The following is a 19,596-nucleotide window of genomic DNA, read 5'->3' as shown; positions in this document are numbered from 1 at the left end:
CCACGTTTCTGTGTGAACAGAAAAGCTTGAGTTCGGAGGGAGACTGATGTGGGTGTGTGTCAGCGTCGGTGTCCACGGGTCAACCCGCCGTGGCCCGGGTGTGGTCGGTCAGTACGGCAGCCGCACCCCCGCATCCATGGCCGTATTGGCGATACGAATCAATAGCTCCTTCAGGCACTTGGATTTAATCAGGCACATGAATAAATTAAATTCCCTGAAGACCTAGTAAAATGCCATAAAAATTACTTTCGGTCATAATGATGTACAATTAATTATAAAATACTTGTTTAATTCATTTAGCTTTATGAGTTCACGTCAATAAGTGTCTTGCAACAGACAGATAAGGTCAGGCTGTTTTCCACAAAGATAGCTTTATTAAAAATCCTTTGTGCACGCATTCTCCCAAGGTTGCATGTCCCTCCCTTACATAAATCTCCTGATCCCCTACCCACGTCTTTGTTGTATTAACCGTTATCTTCTGAAAACCTGTACCTTGTTTGAAACAAGCACAAACACAAAAGCAGCGGCGTGTTTTGGGAGCCTGAGCGTGCCCGGAGCGCCTCTGTCTCAGGCAGGCTTGCACGCTGGGCTCTTGGCCATGAGCTTCTGTTCTCCACGTACTGAGCGAGTCAGACGCGTGCCACCAACACTTCCCTCAGCCCCGCCCAGCGAGGGCCGGTTTTGTAGAAACCCTCACTGTGCACAGACTGGTGGTCAGGTCCCAGCCACGGGAAGTGTCGGGTACGTGGCCTCCTTCCTCCGCGTGCAGGTGTGTAATGCGGGTCAGAACTGGGGGTCGGGGGAGGTGTGACGGGCGCAGGGACTCGCGCTCTGCTGGGAGGCGCGAGCCGCGGCGGTCTGCGCGCTTCAGACCTCGCAGCCAGACGGGTCAGGGAGGCCCTCGGAGAGCTGCCGTCGCTTGTCCTCTCTTCGCCGATTTTAACGTCCTGCGGACGGCTGCAGTGGCGGGCTCGGTTAGACACGAGCGCCCCACCGGGAGCACAGCCGTGTGGGACCGCCAGCCTCCGCCCCGGGGATGGTGCGGGAGGGCGTCAGGGCACGAGCACGTGTGCGAAGTCGCATCTGGACCGTTGGCCCATGGGTGTGTGCTCGTCCCTGGCGATGTGGGGTTCCCAGTCCCGCCTCGTTCTCAGTGCGTGAGAGGTGCGGCACTCCAGCAAATACAAGGCTCCCTCGTGGCCGCGACCTTGCCTGTGGCTTGGCAGCAGCGCCCAGCATCATGGCGGGGCCGCCCTGTGTGCGAGCCTCCTGGTAGCCCCTCTCCCTTCCACTAACGGAGAGCAGCTCGCTGGTGCGAGACGGGTGCCTGACGCCAGTGTCACGCATGTATCTTCAGGTGCACGCGGGAGACTGCGGCTCCGGCTGTGGTCGGAGCCCCTTGTTGTTGGCTAAAAGTGCTCCGGACACCTGCGCCCCAGGCCTGTGGGCCAGGCTGGAGCCTCCGCTGTGGCCCTGAGAGCCCCCCGCACCCAGAGCTGACCACTGTGGTGTTCTCTGTCCCGCGCCCGTGCAGGCTCCCATGCTTTGAACCATTTAAACTTGTTCCTCGGAGTTTGAAACTTAAGAGTCAACCAGGAAGAGAGGAAGGCACTCTCAGGAGCCGCAGTGGCCTGGGCAAGCCGTGGCTGGTTGGTGGTAGTGTTCTGGATGTGTGGACACCATGGCTTCGGGGAATGGTATAGCTCAGCGCTCACATTGTTTTTTAAACTTTGTTTTTCACGGAAACCCTGTTCTGAAACGTCTGCAGCTTGGGTGCAGCTCGGGCGGCACCTGGTCATCGGGCTTCCTGTCTGTGCGTCTGTCCCCGCCGGCCGTGCTCAGCCTCTTTTCCCTGGGACACCTCTCCATTTCTCCTGCTCTTCCCGCGGGGGCCTCTGGGGCGTGGCGCCAGGGACGCTGCCTTGTTCGCTCACCTCAGGGTCGAGGCTGGTGACCAGCCTGGGACCCCTGGCCTCTGCCCGCCGGTCCAGGACAGGGCTCATACTCGGGGTGAGACGGCCGCCAGCCCCGCAGGGCGCTCCTGGCCTGCAGAGGCGGTGCTCACACCTTTCCAAGCCACGCTTTTGGAGGGCCTTGGCAGGCTTCGTGCCGCGGGGCAGCGTCCCATCCGTGCAGCCCCAGGGAGAGGGCACAGTCCCTGAACGTGGGGGACGCACAGCTCTCAAGAGGCGGCGTCTGCTCCGGCTGCACCCGCCGCCTCGGTATCTGCCAGCTGCGCGGGCTGCTGCGTGCACAACCTCGGGTGTCGCTCTTCGGTGCCCATCCGCATGAGTGCAGGCCGTGTCGGCATCTCTGGGCCCCGTCCCGCGTGGGGAGCACCGGCGAGCCTCTGTGAGGGCAGGGCGGGGCACCAGCCTGTTCTCTGCTGACGGCTGGGCACCAGTCCCGTCAGTGGCCCAGAATCAGCCTGTTCTCCCCCCGTCATCACTTTAAACTCCCCAGTGTTTCCTCTAATGGTTGGAAAATAGTGTTACTTTGGTGCATTCTCTGTGCCTGGAGCTGATACCTTTCCGTGCACTTGTGAGTGTGTTTCTGTCTTGTGTTCAAGAGCACGAGCCTGGGTCTGTGGCCTCACTGTGGGCCCTTTTCCCTGCAGAAGATCCAGACCCCAGCGCGAAGCCCCAGAACTCTTGGGGTCTCCCCCGCCCCGCACTGCGCTGCCACGCAAGACCACTCGTCCCCTCCTCCCCAGCTGTACCCCCAGGGGAGCCCACTGCTCTCCCTGCCCTCCCCCCACAGCACTGCCGCACGAAGCTCTCCCACTTCCAGACCTTGTTCCTCGCACCCTGGCACCGAGCTTTCCCACTTCCCGTGCCGCTGTGGCAGCCTGGTGTAGACCTTGCTTGTGATGCCATTTCGGAATAGTCTGGTCTAGTATGGGAAAGAAGTGTGCTTGTCGGCGAGCGGCCCGGTGACCGCAGCCTGCCCGCGGAGATGAGGGCCGCAGAGCTGTCCTCACAGCGTGGCTGGGCTCATAGAACACGCCTGCGAGGTGAGCTCTGCCAGGGGTTGGCGGGCGGAAGCCACCGAGAGACCAGGTAGTCTAGGTGCACAGGCGCAGTGACGGACACGGGACATGCTGGGTTCCCGAGCCGGGGAGCGGCCCTGACCACAGAGCAGATTTGGTGGAGGCCTTAAGTGCCTGTCCGCATCGCGGCCAGTGACTGGGGTCTGCGTGTGACCTGCATCTCCTTTTCCAGTGTGGGAACATGGCCCGGGAAGGTCTTCGCACCCTGGTGGTTGCCAAGCGGGCGCTGACAGAGGAGCAGTACCAGGACTTCGAGGTGAGCCAATCTCACAGCCCCTCTGCCCTCGGGCATCTGCCCCGAGCAGAAAGCCTGCTGCCCCGGGTGCCGGGGAAGGGTGTGTCCCCCGCACAGCCAGGCTCCCGTGGACGTGTCCGCGGTGTGACCCGTGCTCCGTCTCTGTGCAGAGCCGCTACAGCCAGGCCAAGCTGAGCATCCACGACCGGGCTCTGAAGGTGGCGGCGGTGGTGGAGAGCCTGGAGCGGGAGATGGAGCTGCTGTGCCTCACGGGCGTGGAGGACCAGCTGCAGGCAGACGTGCGGCCCACCCTGGAGATGCTGCGCAACGCGGGCATCAAGGTACCATGCGCGCCGGCCAGCACCCCCTCCCCGGGCGCGTGGTGGTGTAAGTTTTCGCTTTCAGGGAACTGCTTTCTGACCTCTGTGCCAGCGGAGCCCAGGGTTCACTTACAGACCGGAAGAGAAAATGTATTCCCTGGTTTCCCTGAGATCTGGGGCCTCGGGTTGGAGAAGGGGAACAACACGGCTTGAGTTTTCTCGAGAGGAAGAAATCGTGAGTGGCGAGACTGGTGAGATAGAAGGGAATGGCGGCGTTGCGGGGGAGCTGCCCGCGGCACCCACGCAGCAAGCGCACCCTGCGGGGGCCTGGCGGGGAGAGGGGGCCCCATCCGGGCAGGACAGCGGCCCCTCAGGAGGCGCATCCGGCTTCGGAATCACCAGAGAGCCGTTCACACCTGGGCTTTGAGACACTGTCCCTGGACTGTGCTGCGCAGCCAGCATCCGGGTGAGGAGGCCGTGCCTGCTGCCGTGCCCGGGGCCACCGCTCCGTCGTGGCGACGCTTCCTGCGCCCTGCGTCCCCGTGCCACCCCCATCCCCGTGTGCTTGAGCAGCCAGCACGCTGCTGTGTACGGTCTGGGTGTTTCTGTTGGCTCCTTGCTAACCTGCACGAGTGTGTGGGGGCTGCCCTTCTTCCTCTGCGTCTCCCGTCTGAGGAAAGGCCCCTCGCGTCCCTTCACGGAGGGTGAGCTTGTGATTCCAGGCGGCAGGTCCGTAGGTGACCACACCTGAGCCACACACAGCTTCACCAGGGGCGGCAGCTCTTACTGTCTTGTGTGAATTATTCTCAACTTTGTGGTTCTTTTTGTTTTTTTTTAAGATTTTATAAATTTATTTGACAGAAATCACAGGTAGGCTGAGGCAGGCGGGGGTGCGGGGGAGGCAGGCTCCCCGCTGAGCAGAGAGCCCGATGCGGGGCTCGATCCCAGGACCCTGGGATCATGACCTGAGCCAAAGGCAGAGGCTTCACCCACTGAGCCACCCAGGCACCCCTCCCAACTTTGTCTGAACGCCATGTCCTAACCTTAGATCCAGGCTCTATAAGGTGAACGTAGATGTGTGAAACCGAGGGAAACCACAAGTCTCCCAGCGCTGAGAAGAGCCACAAGCAGGTGATAGCTCAGCAGAAAAGCAGTACACCCTGAGGTTTCGTGTGTGCAGAACGGCACGTGTGTATGTGACACACTAAACGTCTGAGCAAGTCAGGCATCGAGGAGAGGTCACTGTAAGGCTTTGCTGTTACATGAAATATTTGTGTGAACCATCCTGTCACACCTTAAATGTCTGGTTTTGTTCTCTTTGTGGTCCAGGGATTGGCTTATATACATAATACGTGCTTATGTCATTTTCTAAAAGTAAAAATAGTGGTATTTCCCATGTTGTATTTCATAAAGACAGTTTTTGGCTTAACTGCTTCCCCTTTTTGAACCTCAGTTTCCAGCTAAAAAATTAGCGGGTTGGAATAAGGATCTCTGGGGCGTCCCTCGCTCTGTAAGCCTGTGACCACATGGTGTCTTCTGGGCCCGCCGGTGCTGTGCACGGGGCTCTGGGAGCCTTGCCCTTGGGTGTACACAGGCGTCTCGGTAGCCTCAGGCGGAGGTTCCTAAACCCCGTCGTTCGTGTGGCTCCACACCTCAGCTGCTCCGTCTGACATCACTTAAGTCCAACTTGTGATAAAACGTACATAACGTAGCGTTTATCATCAGAAGCATCTCTAAGTGCACAGCTCATCGCCACAAAGTAATTCCCACCACCGTGCCGCTGTCCCTACTGCCTTTCTCCAGAACATGTAGCTCCAAACCTCGGACCCCATGAAAACATAAGCTCCCCTGCGCTCCCCTGCGCTCCCCTGCGCTCCCCTGCGCTCCCCTGGCCCTGGCGCCCACCATCTGGCTTCTGTCTCTGTGGTGCAACTCCCCAATGGCCCTCCGCCCGCTGTGGCCCCACAGCCTTTGCCCGGGTGGGGCTGATGCCCTTCACTGAGCTCAGCATCCTCCAGGCCCGCCCATGTCTTAGCGGGTCCTGGGATGTTCCCCTTCTCAAGGCCGGGCACTGTTCCACAGCGCGCATGCCACGTCCTGTCCGTCCGTGCGTGGACACTGGGTGGCTTCTGTGGTTTGGCAGGTGTGAGCAGTAGAGCTGCGAACGTGGGTGTGCAGTGTGTTCGAGAGCGGACTCTTCTAAGAGTTCTCCGTCTTCACTTGCCTTCCAGATCTGGATGCTAACGGGCGATAAACTCGAGACCGCAACGTGCATCGCCAAAAGCTCACACTTGGTGTCTAGAACACAAGACATTCACATTTTCAGACCAGTGAGTATATGTCTAAAAGCACTTGGAATTCTAACTGTTTTATCTCGCAGTCAGAACAAGTTGGTTCGGTGGGAGGGTGCCTGTAAGCATTGAGTGCACATTATCACTAAGAAGAGAAATATTCTAATACTGTGATTCTCTTACTGATTTTATGAAAACATTGCAAATAGGTTTCTTTTAGCTGCCCATGCTGCCTGGGATGAAAGAGCTGCATTTGGACGGCGTGAAACAAGGTCTGAATTCGGAGTGTTCTTCTGTCGTGTTACTGCATTTATTTATTGACCAAGTGCCTATTTTAGAATAGACGTTCTGCCGTCACTTTCTGCTCCATTTACAAAGTGTGTGTTGATAAAAAATTACATTTTTGTATGAGTTATACCCATTAGTAGGAATGTGTTTTTAATCTATCATTTTCAAATGAAATGTTGTTTCATTAGCTCAAAGAAAATTAATAAAAATGGTCTGAAGTTTCTGTTTTTACTGTATTAGTTACGACTAATGTTTGAAATTCAGACAGAGCTGCCATCTCCCGGGTCTTGATTGACGGTGCTGAGCAGACACGGTCCGTCTCCCTCTGCTCTGAATGAAGCCCTCGCACCTACAGAAACTGATTTCAATATAATTTACATGTAAATGTCATTTATTTCAAAGCATCAGAATGGCAGATTAGGCCCTGCAGACGACTCTTCGCAATTAAATTATTAATGACTCGGATAAGACTTTAGATCAATGTTTGTCGACGTTTCAGTGTTACAGCTGCACAAACTGAAATTTCCACAGTGGAGCCTGCCTACCTCAAGAGGCGTCTGAGATTAACTCGGACCACATGGGCCATGTGAAGCTCGCGCCGCTGTCCTGCAGTGCAGCATTTCTTTTACGCCCTGTAAAAATCTCCACAGAAAGAGAGTCAGAAACCAGTATGGTGCTTTCTGAAATGCTTTCATTCCAAAACTAACTATTTCAAAATTATGACTTGATTTTACTTTTAGATTTTTTAATCCTTCAAATGCTTCGTTTGCTGAAACTGACAGAGAAAGTGGAAACCCGTGGCAGGGTCGACAGAAGCGTTTCCGAAGAACATTGTGTGTCACGCAGTGGGGACAGAAGGGGGCAGGTCACACAAAGCCCGGGCCTCAGTTCAGTGCCGCTGCGTGGCCGGCCTGGGCTCAGCGGTGGGTGCGCGGAAGTGTCTGACAAACTGTGTCCCTGTGCTGACGGTCACCCCTCCCAGCACACGGCCCCCCGTGGAAGTGCCAGACACTCCCCCCCAGTGAGCATCACCGTGTCTCTGGGGAATACTCCATGGACAGCTGGGTGTCTCCCTCACGGCATTGCTGATAGCCCCTGGGTCCCCGTGCCCTGTGTACTGATGGCCCACCTCTGTTCCCTTTATGCCCTGGTACCTGTCGGGCTTTAGGCACTTTGCAGTGTAAGTGTGCTGCCTGCAGCTGTCACACATTGGAAAGCGGTTGGTGTTAAGTGAGCAGGTATTTACTCCCGGTGCCGTAGGAGAAATTCAGAACAGCCTTTCGTTACAGGACTGGACCGCCTGAGTGAAGCACCGTTTGATTTTAAATGTGTCTAAAGGTTTCACTGATTCACAAAGAGGGGCTGTTTGTGCCTCTGATTTAGATCACACTGTAATTTGGGCGCTTTTCTTCTTTTTGTGGAGGTAACCAATCGGGGAGAGGCCCACTTGGAGCTTAACGCCTTTCGACGGAAGCATGACTGTGCGCTGGTCATATCTGGGGACTCCCTTGAGGTGAGGCTGGTCTCGGACCAAGCACGTGTCTGTCTGTCCGTCCATCTGTGTCCCTGGAGGCGAGGCTGGTCTCCGCAGAGCCTGTCTCTGCCGGGGCAGAAGTTGGAGCAACCCGCGGCCTCACTGGGGGTGGCTCTGTGGGCCTGGCCGTGGGCGGACACTTCCTGGACCCTCTGCCCGGGGCGTCGGTGCTGGGGCTGCTCGCCCTCACCGCGAGCCCGGCTTTCCCGCTGTCGGCTTCGGAGGCTTTCCCGGCTGTGGAGTCGTTCACCACGTGTCCCTCGGCTTTCCAGTGCCCAGACGTGCGCTCCTCCGTCCCCCCCTCCGGCCCCCTTAGACCTCGTGCCTTGTTACAAAATCCCTCTTCACAGCTGTTGTAGTGTGGTTTGTGAAGGAGCAGAAGTCACTACTTGAGTTCTGTCCACTGTCTTTCATGAGTGTGTGTTTCTAAATAAACCTTCTTGCTGCTGTGGCCCCCACCAGAGATCAGTCGGTCGGCACAGGCAGCCTGACTCCCGCCTGCCCCTCCCTCCTGGCGTCTGTTCCCCGAAGGCATGGTCTTCTCTTTCTGGGTCTGGGTCTTCGATGCCTCTGCCCATCATCTCAGTAGTACGCTCTGTGCCTGCTTCTTCATCTGCCGAGCACCTGCTGTCGGGGCGGAGCCATCCTGGTTTTCGGGGAGCAAGTGCATGAGGCCTCTCTTGCGCCCTTGGCGCGGGGCATCTGGCTGCGGCTCCCTCTGGAGGTTGGCTGGGATGCATGGGCCTCCTCCGTCCGCTGCACACACGCACATGTGTCTTTCACGGGCTGCTGTGGGCGCCCCGGGTTCTTGGCAGGGTGGGAGACCAAGAGGCACGCCGGTGTGCCCAGGTCTGCCCATCAAAGGAGATGTTCGTAGTCGGTCTGAGGATGTGGCTCTGAACCTGACCTTGTGGCTCTTTATCCTGTCTTATGACCGAAGTTTCTGAATTGACTTGAATTTAAATGAGGGCAAAGCTGTGGGCTGGGAGCAGTGGCTTTGTGTCTTGAAGACGACCCGGCACTCGCTTTGTTCCCTAGTCTGCCATGCCCTGCGTCAGACGGCGCAGGTGGCGAGTGGGACGTGCGTGCAGGCCATTGGGGTACCATAAGGTGAGCACGCAAGCCGGAGCAAATGTGGCATAGTGAGGGAGATCCAGCCGGTGCGCACACGTCCTGCAGGGATGGGGCCGTGAGGTCCCAGGGGGTTGGATAGGGGCCACAGGTTGTTGGCCACCACAGAGCAAGAAGAGAGAAGATGGAGGTGGCTGCCGGTGCCTGGGCACACAGCCCTTCGCTGTCCTGGTCTTGGTCCCAGGGAGGAGTGTCCACAGCCCCTGAGGGGCCCTGTGAGGTCCGGGGGAGCATCCGTCCAGACCAGGCACAGGCACACCAGCCGTCCTAGGACGCACAGCCCCATCCCCTGCAGGTGCACCGACTGTCAGTGCGGGCTGGTGCTGGGGGGTCTCGACCCAGATCTCTGACAGGACGTCCCGCACATGGGGGGGCCCCACAGTCTAAGGCAACTTGGGGGGTTTTATTTTGCTGACAAAGTTGAAGATTCAGGATGGAAACAGAGTAGTTTATATTAAAGATGAGAAAAAGATCTCCGTTAGCAGAGGTGGGGCTGAGACCACCCAGAAAGAGACAGACGAAGTGGAGGCTTTCCATGGGGGGCCCCCACCTCAGTCACGCCGGTGAGGCCGTGCTCGCCAGCCCCGTGCAGAGCCGCACCGGTCCGTGGTGGCGCTCTGGGTGAGACGCGGGGTCCCCACCCACACCCCGACCCCCACTCGCTGCCTGCGGTCTCTGCAGGCGTCCCGCTCCCTCTCCGGGACTCCACACGGTTCTCTCCTCCCTCCTCACCCCTGCTGCCTCTGTGTCCCTGTGTCCCTGCGAGCTCTGGTTCCCAGCCGGACGGGGTGGCTGAGAGCTGGGTGGAGGGCGCGGGCAGCGTGTACCCCACGCGTTGGCACGAGCTGTCATGTCCCCCCGCATTTGCTCTCCACGCCCCACAGGCCGTGGCGGGTGGCCGTGCTCATGAGGCTCTGTCCCCCCAGGTCTGCCTCAAGTTCTACGAGCACGAGCTCGTGGAACTGGCCTGCCAGTGCCCGGCCGTGGTGTGCTGCCGCTGCTCGCCCACACAGAAGGCCCACATCGTTAAGCTGCTGCAGCAGCACACGGGGAGACGCACGTGCGCCATCGGTGAGTGCCCGTCCCGGGAGCGGGCGGCCGAGGGAGACGGGTCCTGAGAGCCGCGGCAGCTTGCTGTGTCGTGGAGCAGCGGGTGGAGCTGGGTGTTGGGAGATGGTCCCTCCTGGTGGGAGAGAGACCAGGATGCGTCTCTGCGTGTTCTCTCTCCACGTCCGTGTTGTGCCGCTTGCGTGCCGCCAGGCGATGGAGGAAACGACGTGAGCATGATCCAGATGGCGGACTGCGGCATCGGCATCGAGGGGAAGGTACGTGGGCCCTTTGGTCGCCGTGGCGTCCCGTGTGCTTCCCGCCAGCCCTGAGCCACACACTCGGGTCCCAGGCCGACCCACTGCCCCGTCAGACCCTTAGGAAGTGCAGGTAGGAAGCAGGGGCCGCCAGCGCCAAGCCCCCCGTGTCCCCACGTCCTTGCTATTCTTAGGGAAGCCCGAGACCAGCGCCCTGCTGTCCCCTCCCTGCCAGGCCCAGCCCAGGGGCCGCCAGCTTCCTGCAGACCCTTCTTGCCGTCCTGGCACCGGCAGCATCTCGCTCACGCTTGCATGTCTGTGCCTCCACCCAGCTGTGAGCTGCGGTCAAGGTTTGTCTTGTGTGGAAGTGAGCCTGATTGTAGTCTCTTCCCCTCGGCCACTGTGCCTCCTGGTGCCCTGCGGTGTCCGGTAGCAGCCTTGACAGCTCTCCCCTCGCCTGCCTCGTGGCTGCCCTGCAGCCAGCAGCTGTTTCCGGGACCCCAAGGCCGTCTAGGAGGCAGATGCCACGTTCAGCTCTCTGCCTCAGGTCCGTCCTGCCGAGGGGGTCCTGCCGTCCTGCAGAGCTGCCTGCGGCTGCCGGACACACCCTGTCAGCCCGTCCCCTCCAAGGTCCTAGGGACAGCGCCTGGCTCCAGCAGGCAGAGGCCGGGTTCTGCAGGTCCCTCCTGGGCGCGCCTGTCCTCGCGCAGGGTCTCAGGAAGGCCCTGTGCTTGTTCCAGGAGGGCAGGCAGGCCGCCCTGGCCGCGGACTTCTCCATCGCGCAGTTCAAGCACGTCGGCCGGCTGCTCATGGTGCACGGGCGCAGCAGCTACAAGCGCTCGGCCGCGCTCGGCCAGTTCGTCATGCACCGGGGCCTCATCATCTCCACGATGCAGGTGCGCGGGGCCCCGGCGCCGGGGCGGGCGGGGCCGCCGGGAGAGCAAGTGTGGGCCTGACGGGTGCTCTCCTCTCCCAAAGGCCGTGTTCTCCTCTGTCTTCTACTTCGCGTCCGTGCCGCTGTACCAAGGATTCCTCATGGTGGGGTAAGTGGGGCGGCCCGCACACACCTGCCCGGCTTCGGTCGGGGAGGACTTCCTGGCGCCGAACCACTGCTAGAACGTGTCTGAGTCACCGCACTTGGTCGGTGTTGAGAGTAAGAACCCGCATCGGGAGCTGGGCCTCTCGCCATCTGCTGCTGCTTGGTCTGGAGAACGTCGGTGTCCCTGGGGGACGCCCAAGCGCTGTGGCGGCCCCTTCGCAGGCTGGGATACGGGGGGCTGGGGCTCGGGGGGTGTGCCTGCATCGTGACCAGTGACCACTCAGCAGCCGACGTGCAGGCACGGGGTGTTGGGACAGGACGCAACAGGCCAGAGCGCACACTGGCCGTCTCCCCAGCGGTAGCGAGCTCTCTCTTCAAGATCCCCACTCGGCAGCTGGGGAGGGTAGGTCAGAGATTGCCCCATGCGTGCTGTTGTAGCTGCCACTGTTCCGCTAACGGTGAACGAGTTTAGAGCTGCTCTTCCCCTCATCCCATGGCTTCTGCCAGGACGTAAAACCACTATAGCAGTGAGGCACACACGGTGCCTCCCGACGCCCCTGCACCAGCCCCACGGAACCCAACTCCCCCACGGCCCATGCATTCCCTATACGCGTTCGCACTCGGAAGGCAGCAGCAGGTCACCCCAGCGCTCCCTGATGGTTCAGAGCGCTGACTCTCTCTGCATGGCATCGTGGGGAACGGACACCCCACACTGCCATGTCACGGGCGAGGAAGGCGTTGCCCAGGGAGCCAGGGAATGTGCTGGAGGCCACAGGGCTGCTGGGAGGACCTCCTGGGGCCAGCCTCAGACAGGCTGGCCTTCCGCAGCATTTAGCCGCTTTCCAGGGCTGCGGAGAACAGGCACACAAGCTCTTCTGCCCCGAGGAGGTGTTTGAAGTACTCCACTTCCTGAACGCGTCTCATCAGACCACTCCCCGAACCCCAAGGTCCCCAATAATTTGAAAGAGACTGGGCGCAGTAGGCGGGGCCTGTCAGGCCAAACACGTTGGAGCCGCAAGTCGCCAGCCTCGCAGGACAGAGCCGATGGCAGATGCTTCCTGCCGCTCCTGAGGTTTCGTCCACCGGGGAGCCTGGGCTGCTCTCCCCACGCCAAGCTGGGCCGGCCCTGAGTGTACCAGTTGCCCGGGCCAGCTGGCGTGACGGCCCGCCCTTTCCCCGGGCACTGCACCTTCTCACCGGCTGTCTCCTTGGCCGGGGACTCTTCCCCTCACCTGGGTGGACCTCTCCCAGGGAGCCGGACCCACACCTTCCTGCAGGCCACAGTGCCAGCTCTGCGTTTCGGCCTGCGCTCCCAATGGACCAGGCCTGGGTGGGGCGGCTCCCATCATGGCTATTGCTCTGGCGTCCGGGGTGCCCGGCGCTGTGCCGCACGGCCGCCAACTCTCCTGCGGCTCCAGCACCGACCGAGGGGAGACTGTGAGGGCGCCAACAGCTCCAGCCACGCTTTACCGTTCCCGTTGCCTTGGTCTTCACGGTGCCCCTCCTGTGAAGGGCCTTCAGAGAGTGTGGGGAGACTCAGGACCTTGCCGCATCTGGAGTCTGCCTGGCGCACAACTTCCTGGTGGCCAGAGAAACGCGTGACCATCCCCACTGCTCTCATGATTTAAAGCTATGGACTTGAAACACTCAGAGGAAAATTTGGGGGACGGTGGTGACTCCTCCTTAGATGGCAGAGCCCGGGCCACTGAGGCTGCGGCCGCGGGCCCAACTGGATCCTTCCCTCGTCCGCAGGAGCCCCAAGTGCTTTCGAAGCGCCTGTCTGCGTTGGCTTCATTTGGGGTTTTTCTGTGCGTCCGTCACCTGAGGTAGCCGTGATTTTCTTAAGCATTAATATGCAGAATTTGGTGGGAGTGGAGGAGAGAGGTTCTTACGCGAAACTTCTTCAACCGGAAACCCTAAATCAGTTTTGTCCTCACCTAGAGAACAGCCGTCAGATGTGCTGGGGAAGAAAGCGATGCTTTTATGGAAGACGAGATGGGAGCCCCGTCCTGAGACGGAACCTCTGGCCCTGGAGCCTGCAGGGTCGCAAACGGCCCCCCTCATGCGGCAGGTGTCCGCCCTGCTACATCACATCGGCTCAGAGGGGCCACTGACGCGGGCGAGGCAGCGTGGGTGCTCCCGCCACAGTCCGGCCACACACTGTGGCCTCCCCTCCAGGAAGTACTCCTTGGCCGAGTCCTGGGGAACCCTGTGTGTCACAGCACCTCTGAAAGGCTCACTGCGCGGGTCAGCAAGTGGACGTCTCCACGAGACGCCAGGTCAAGAACCTGTCCCACCTTGTTGCACCAACCCCTTCTTGGCCTGTCGTCTGCCAGCGCGGCACGTTCTCAGCATCGTCTTCGGGGACAGGCTGCCCTCAGCTGGCTGCGGGGCTCACTCGTGTGACGGCTGGCCACCGCTTGAGACTGGCTGCATCCACAGGTGCTGGAGGGGGTCACCTGCCTGTGCCCATCAGCCGGGCTCTGCCAGACTCCCCAGTGGTTTCAGCCTCCACATTCTAAGTGGGTGGGAGTTCGGAGAAGATTGACGAAGTTAAAAATTAGGAAGAAATGGGGCGCCTGGGTGACTCAGTGAAGCGTCTGCCTTCAGCTCAGGTCATGGTCCCGGGGTCCTGGGATCGAGCCCCACGTCAGGCCCCCTGTTCGGTGGCTAGTTTGCTTCTCCCTCTGCTGCTGCTCCTCCTGCTTGTGCTCTCCCTCTTTCCCGGTCAAATAAATCCTAAAAACCTTAGAAAAAAACAAATATGGAGAAAGTTCTGGTCTTGAGCCTGTTTAACCTCATGCAGGACCAACCACTCTGAAGCACTTGGATTTCGGCCCCCGGTGGCCTCCATGGGCACGCAGTGATAGGAGGCAGGCTGAAATGCCCTCCCTGACACGGTGTGCCCTTCCGTGACCCACGGATGGGGCAGCGCCACCTCGACCAGTGACCGTAGAAGCCCATTTGAGGACAGGGCTGCTCACATGCAGATCTCCCCACCTGGGTCTCCCCCTGGGTACCTTCCGGGCAGCAGAGCTTTGTCACAGGTACACAAGTCATTTAGAAGAAATCCAGTCCTGCTTCAGGAAAGACGGCGTAGGTGCACTTCCTGAGCACAGCCAAGCGCCCGCGGGTGCCCAGGTGGAATACGCCTGTGCTTGGGTCTGCCTGACACCCCGCGTTCAGATGGCAGCCACTCTGCTCCTGCCAACCCCACAGAAACACCACCCCCCACCTCCCTGCAAAGTGCGGAGCCGAGACCCCACACATACCCAGCGTTAACAAGCAGCCTCGTCAGGTGTCACACACGGAGGAACCTAGACTTGTCCCCAACCTGGGGGAGGACAGCAGCACCCCCTTCCCAGCAGAGCAGCGCGAGGAGACCCAGTGTTCTACGTGGCACCCAGATGTCAAGTTCCAGTAGACAGTCACTTGCTCCGCCGAGAACCAGGAAGAGCTCCGAGTGAGTCAAGAAGCTAATAGACACTGGCCCTGAGATGCCAGAGGTGTTGGGGTTGTGTGACACGGGAGTCGAAGCCGCCATGAAGATGTACTTCAGTGAGCAGCGGGAGCAGTGAGAACAGAGGATGGAGCACGTCCGCCTGGAGATGGGAAATAGCAGAGCCCGGTGGAAACTGACCGCCAAGCCCAGCACAGGCCACGGACCCGGCCCACAGCAGAGCGGAGGCCCACCGAGGGCAGGACGCAGGACGGCGCCCTTGGGAGCACCCTGAGAGCCCAGAGACCAGCAGAGCCTCAGGGGCCGCAGCTTCGTGTCCCTGGGGCTCCGGAGGGAGGACGGGGGTGCTGGGCTGGAGGAGAGAGAATGGCTGAAAACTTCCCAAAGGGGTGCGTGCGGAGACATGCACACCGAGACACGTCACACAGAGACTCGGGAAGACAGAGGACAAACCACCAAGACGGGGCGGGGGGGGAGTGGCCCCAGGGCCCATGGGGTCCTCACCAGGACCAGGCGGGAGGGAGCAGTGTGGACCGAGACAGCCACCTGGGGCAAGCTCTTCCTTCAGGAACGACAGCACATGCTCGCCACCACACATCTGGGCACTCCCGTTCCGGCACAGAGAGAGCCGTCCGGCTTGCAGCCGCCCGGAGCTTGTAGTTGGCTTGCGAGCGCCTGCACAGATGTTCCCGTCAGTAGCCATCAGGGAGACGGGTGGGGCGTGCGGAGAAGCGGAGGCCCCCCATGCGCCCGGCCAGGCGGGGCGGCACAGCCCGTTTCTCCGCAATGAGACCCTTGGGCTGATGACCCCAGGGGGCCCTCCTGTTGGAATGAGTGGAAACTCACGAAAACACCGTGCGGGGAGCGTTCACAGCTGTGCTCCGTGAGAACCGAACACCGAGGATGACTCCGGTGCCCTTGAGTGAGTGAGCAGGGTGGGGGGGGGAGGGGCACGGCCCGACGGCGAGTGCTGGCTGGCGGCCCACAGTGGGGAGCGGCTGCCACGGCGCCCGGAGCGGCGTCCTGGGAGCCGGGCTGGGTGGGAAGGCACGCGCGCAGCCGCACCAGGGGACTTAGAGAGGCAGCAGGAGGGGGCGGGCATCTGGGGTCCTGGACGTGGCAGCGGCGAGACTGGGCTGCAGGTGTGCGCGGGGTGAACGGGGGGGAAGGGCCCCGGGCTCTCTTCCTGCCTCACCTGTGGGTCCACCGTGACCTCAGCATAGAAAGTGTCTTTAAGAAAGTGGGTTCCTGTGAGCGCTTGTGGCTCCCAGATGGGGTTTCCACACCGCACGCTGAGCACTGGGATTGAATCTGAGTTTGCGGCCGCGTGTCGGGTCCCGGCCTCTGGCGACAGGTGTGTCGGGCGTGGCGCGTGCTGCCCGCTGACCGCCCTGTCTCGGTTGCAGGTACGCCACTCTGTACACCATGTTCCCGGTGTTCTCGCTGGTGCTGGACCAGGATGTGAAGCCGGAGATGGCCATGCTGTACCCGGAGCTCTACAAGGACCTCACCAAGGTACAGGCTCAGGGCTGGGGACCAGCAGACCCACTGCTGGTGTTGGGAGGAGAAGCGCCCGCTGTGCAGCAGCTGCCAGAAGGTCTTAAGTAACGTCTGTCCTTGGGAAGGTTTTGCGCCCGGCTGTCTTTGCCGCGCTCCTTCCGCGATCCACTTCAAAAAGGGGAAACCATGGTTTTCTCGAATGTTTGCGGTAAAGCTCTGCTGTCATACCACACCTGAAATTTTATTTTATTTTATTTTATTTTAAGATTTTATTTATTTATTTGACAGAGAGAAATCACAAGTAGATGGAGAGGCAGGCAGAGAGAGAGAGAGAAGCAGGCTCTCCGCTGAGCAGAGAGCCCGATGCGGGACTCGATCCCAGGACCCTGAGATCACGATCCGAGCCGAAGGCAGCGGCTCAACCCACTGAGCCACCCAGGCGCCCCACACCTGAAATTTTAAAGGTGCTGCTCAACCATGTTTGAACCCGTGGTGACTGGGCTCGCTCTGTGGCAGACGAGTGCCCGGTGAGGGACACTTGCTGACAGCGGCGTCCTCTGGGGCAGGACGGGCTTGTGTCACCGTGGCAGCGTCCAGCACTTTGAACTCGAGTCGCCGGCTGGGAGTCCTGTGCCTGCCCAAGCCCTCCCCCGCCGTGCATTCAGAATCACGTCTGAGGAAAGATGGAGAGTCTGTCACTGGGACCCGGGGCTGAGGTAACAGAGATGCTGCTGGGGAATGTGTGCTCCCTGAACCTGCCGAAGATCCCTTTCTCTGGCGCAGAGCTACGTCCAGATGCAGGCATTCCTGAAGGAAGCGTCAAGCTGGTCACACTTCTTCACGAAACCCTCTTTCTCTAGCGTGGAAGACGAGCTCCACGGGACACCCCAGTCCTCCAAGGACGAGCCGTGGTGCCTTTGGAGTTTTCCTGAAGCAGCACGGAGAACAAAATCCACTCACCCCCAGTCAAATCTGGGTTCATAAATGATAACCTGAAACTACTGACTCGGATCTTTAAAACCCTAGCAGTGCGGAGGAAGAACCAGAACCGCCCACCACTCAGAACTGCGTCCTGTGCCTGCCCCAGCCATGTTGATCGCCAGGTTTCATGGTGTTACAAGAGCCGGATGGAATTGAGACTTAAAGGTTCTTGGAAAACATGGAGTGCTCACGTGGCTTTTCCAGTGAGGACGGAAATAAAGCTATTTGAGCAGCTCAGTGTAGAATAAAATGTCAGCCCCTGTTCGATAACACCGTATTTGATTTCATAATGAAATGCATATATAAGAGACATTTCCAAATGTGTATATATTTAGCATTAGTGTCCTGAGCATAGTACTGTGAGTATTACAAGTAAAAAGAAAACTTTTTGGTTTAATATTCTAAAATGGTGAGACCATTATCATTCAGTAAAACAGAACAGGATCAAAGATCTAAAAACTATAGGAAGCTTTTATGAGGAATCATAATTTTAGTAGATTATGTGTTTCCTTATTTCCTTAAATTCCAGAAATGTTCACTTGAATGCCGCCTCACGGACGTAAGGGGGACACCAGCTCCCACGTACAAACAGAACCAGATGGTTCCCTGGAATCATAGGTGGCCAGTGTCTCCGCTGCTCACGGTCACTGCGGGTCAGCCCGGGTGCCGTCACCAGACGGTCAACGTCGGAGCAGTCCTGCCAGTGGGATGTGGGGTGAACACCCACTGTCGGAGGCCTGACGGTCCCCGTCGGTCAGAAGTCCGGTCATCAGCACCTCTGTTGCTCTGGGAGCAAGAAGATCTCCCAGGGTCCCAGGTAGCCATGAACCCGCAGACGTCCCCATGAGGTGACACAGAAAGCACGAGTGTGTCAGGAAGGAGTGTTTAGTGCTGACTGAGCGGGAGAGCCCGTCTCTGTGGCGGCGACCAGTTGGGAGCATCTCGGCGCACTCCAGCCGGACGCCGCTTCTCCGTGACTGGGCCGGGAGTTCACTGCTCGGGATCTTCCTTGAAGAAAAGGCTCCTTTTCTTCACGATCCACGTGCATCCCGCTTGTGTTTCTAGAGTAAACACTTCGTTCAAAATCTGATCCACTTGAAATCCTTCGAAAACAAAGTGGCGCTAAAGTACTTAACCACCGAACTCGATACAATTTAGTTATGTTTTCTTTTTTTTTAAAAATTTTTGTTTTTTTATTTTTTTGACAGAGAGAGATCACAAGTAGGCAGAGGCAGGCAGAGAGAGAGGAGGAAGCAGACTCCCTGCTGAGCAGAGAGCCCGATGTGGGACTCGATCCCAGGACCCTGGGATCATGACCTGAGCTGAAGGCAGAGGCTTAACCCACTGAGCCACCCAGGTGCCGCACAATTTAGTTAGGTTTTCTTGCTGAAGCGGAGATTTGGAAGCTTTCCGTTACTTGCGACACTTGGCGGTGCAGCAGGAGGCCCGTCCGCCTGGCCTGTCTGTGTAGCACGCACTGGGTCTGCGGCTGCCAGAGGTGCCAGCGAGACGCCACTCTGGCCCAGGAAGCCCACGCTCAGTCTGGAGAGAAAAAGTAAATTCAGGGTGAAGAACGTGACAAGCGCAGCACCGGAACAGGCTGTAGGCAGGGCTGCGTCCAGCCTGTTCTGAGCAGAAGGCCAGGGTCGCAGCAAATCCCCAACATACCTGCAGAGGAATCGGGAAGCAGCGTACGTATGCCGAACAGAACAGAGGGGAAAGTACCATGCTTTGAAAGAAAATACCGCTTTTCGTACTTATTTGATAGCCTGTCTTTTTTTTTTCTGAGACGTGAGTCAGAGCCCAGGCCTTACAGATCCTCTAACAGGCTCAGCCAATCCGGAGCACAGATGTTTGCTCCCAGCTCTCTCCGGAGAGCCTGAGCCCAGCCTGGAGTCCGCGCTCTGCTCAGTCGTGGCTCCGCGAGCCGTCCGGAGCCGCCCGGCAAAGAAGCAGCGTTCCCCTCCCCTCCCCTTCCTGAAGCCCTGTCGCTTCACCCTTGCAGAAAGGGACGTGTCTGTGACCGGTGCTGCTGTTCCTCTTTTAAAGGTCAGGCTCTGCTTTGAATGCTCGCAGGTCACTCATGATGAGTAGCTCCTCGCAGTTTTCTGATGCTGCCAGTGAGACAGGGACCCAGTGTGCCTGCCCCCTCCCAACGGCACAGATGACTCAATTTACCCCAGTCTGTGGCCCCTCAAGAAAGGCCCGTGATCCTGAGATCCAGGGTCACCCACGCTCACCTGAGCCGGCCCACGTGGTCCTGATATCTCAGACTTACAGCTGTTGCTCCACGAGCAGCACCTTGTTGTGTGCTCACGAGGGTAACGTCCTAACCGCGGAGGGCTTGGGTGGCGGCGGAGAGAGCTGTGAGGAGTCGAGTGGGTGGCGTCCTGCCGTCTGTCGTCAGAATCCTTGACGCCGTCCGACACACGCTGTCAGGGTCACTTCGCTGTGTTTTTACTTC

At 59.2% G+C, this 19,596-nt stretch overlaps 1 protein-coding gene across 9 annotated transcripts in view; it reads left to right on the top strand.

The window, feature by feature from the left end:
• Window positions 1-19,596, top strand: part of ATP9B (ATPase phospholipid transporting 9B (putative)) — a 217,169-nt gene that overhangs the window by 183,729 nt on the left and 13,844 nt on the right. For all 9 annotated transcript variants that reach the window (XR_009345865.1, XR_009345864.1, XM_059139646.1 and 6 more), the window contains 9 exons: window positions 3,222-3,305; window positions 3,455-3,625; window positions 5,836-5,934; window positions 7,607-7,696; window positions 9,775-9,919; window positions 10,109-10,173; window positions 10,893-11,048; window positions 11,131-11,195; window positions 16,058-16,166. Coding sequence is in view for 7 of the 9 variants with exons in the window: in XM_059139646.1 (XP_058995629.1) it covers window positions 3,222-3,305; window positions 3,455-3,625; window positions 5,836-5,934; window positions 7,607-7,696; window positions 9,775-9,919; window positions 10,109-10,173; window positions 10,893-11,048; window positions 11,131-11,195; window positions 16,058-16,166 (984 nt within the window). In the remaining 2 variants the exon portion in view is untranslated. The remainder of the gene's footprint in view (window positions 1-3,221; window positions 3,306-3,454; window positions 3,626-5,835; window positions 5,935-7,606; window positions 7,697-9,774; window positions 9,920-10,108; window positions 10,174-10,892; window positions 11,049-11,130; window positions 11,196-16,057; window positions 16,167-19,596) is intronic.

This window comes from Mustela lutreola, chromosome 11 (genome assembly GCF_030435805.1).
Source record: "Mustela lutreola isolate mMusLut2 chromosome 11, mMusLut2.pri, whole genome shotgun sequence".
NCBI lineage: Eukaryota > Metazoa > Chordata > Mammalia > Carnivora > Mustelidae > Mustela > Mustela lutreola.
This window is presented reverse-complemented; position numbering and strand designations above follow the sequence as displayed.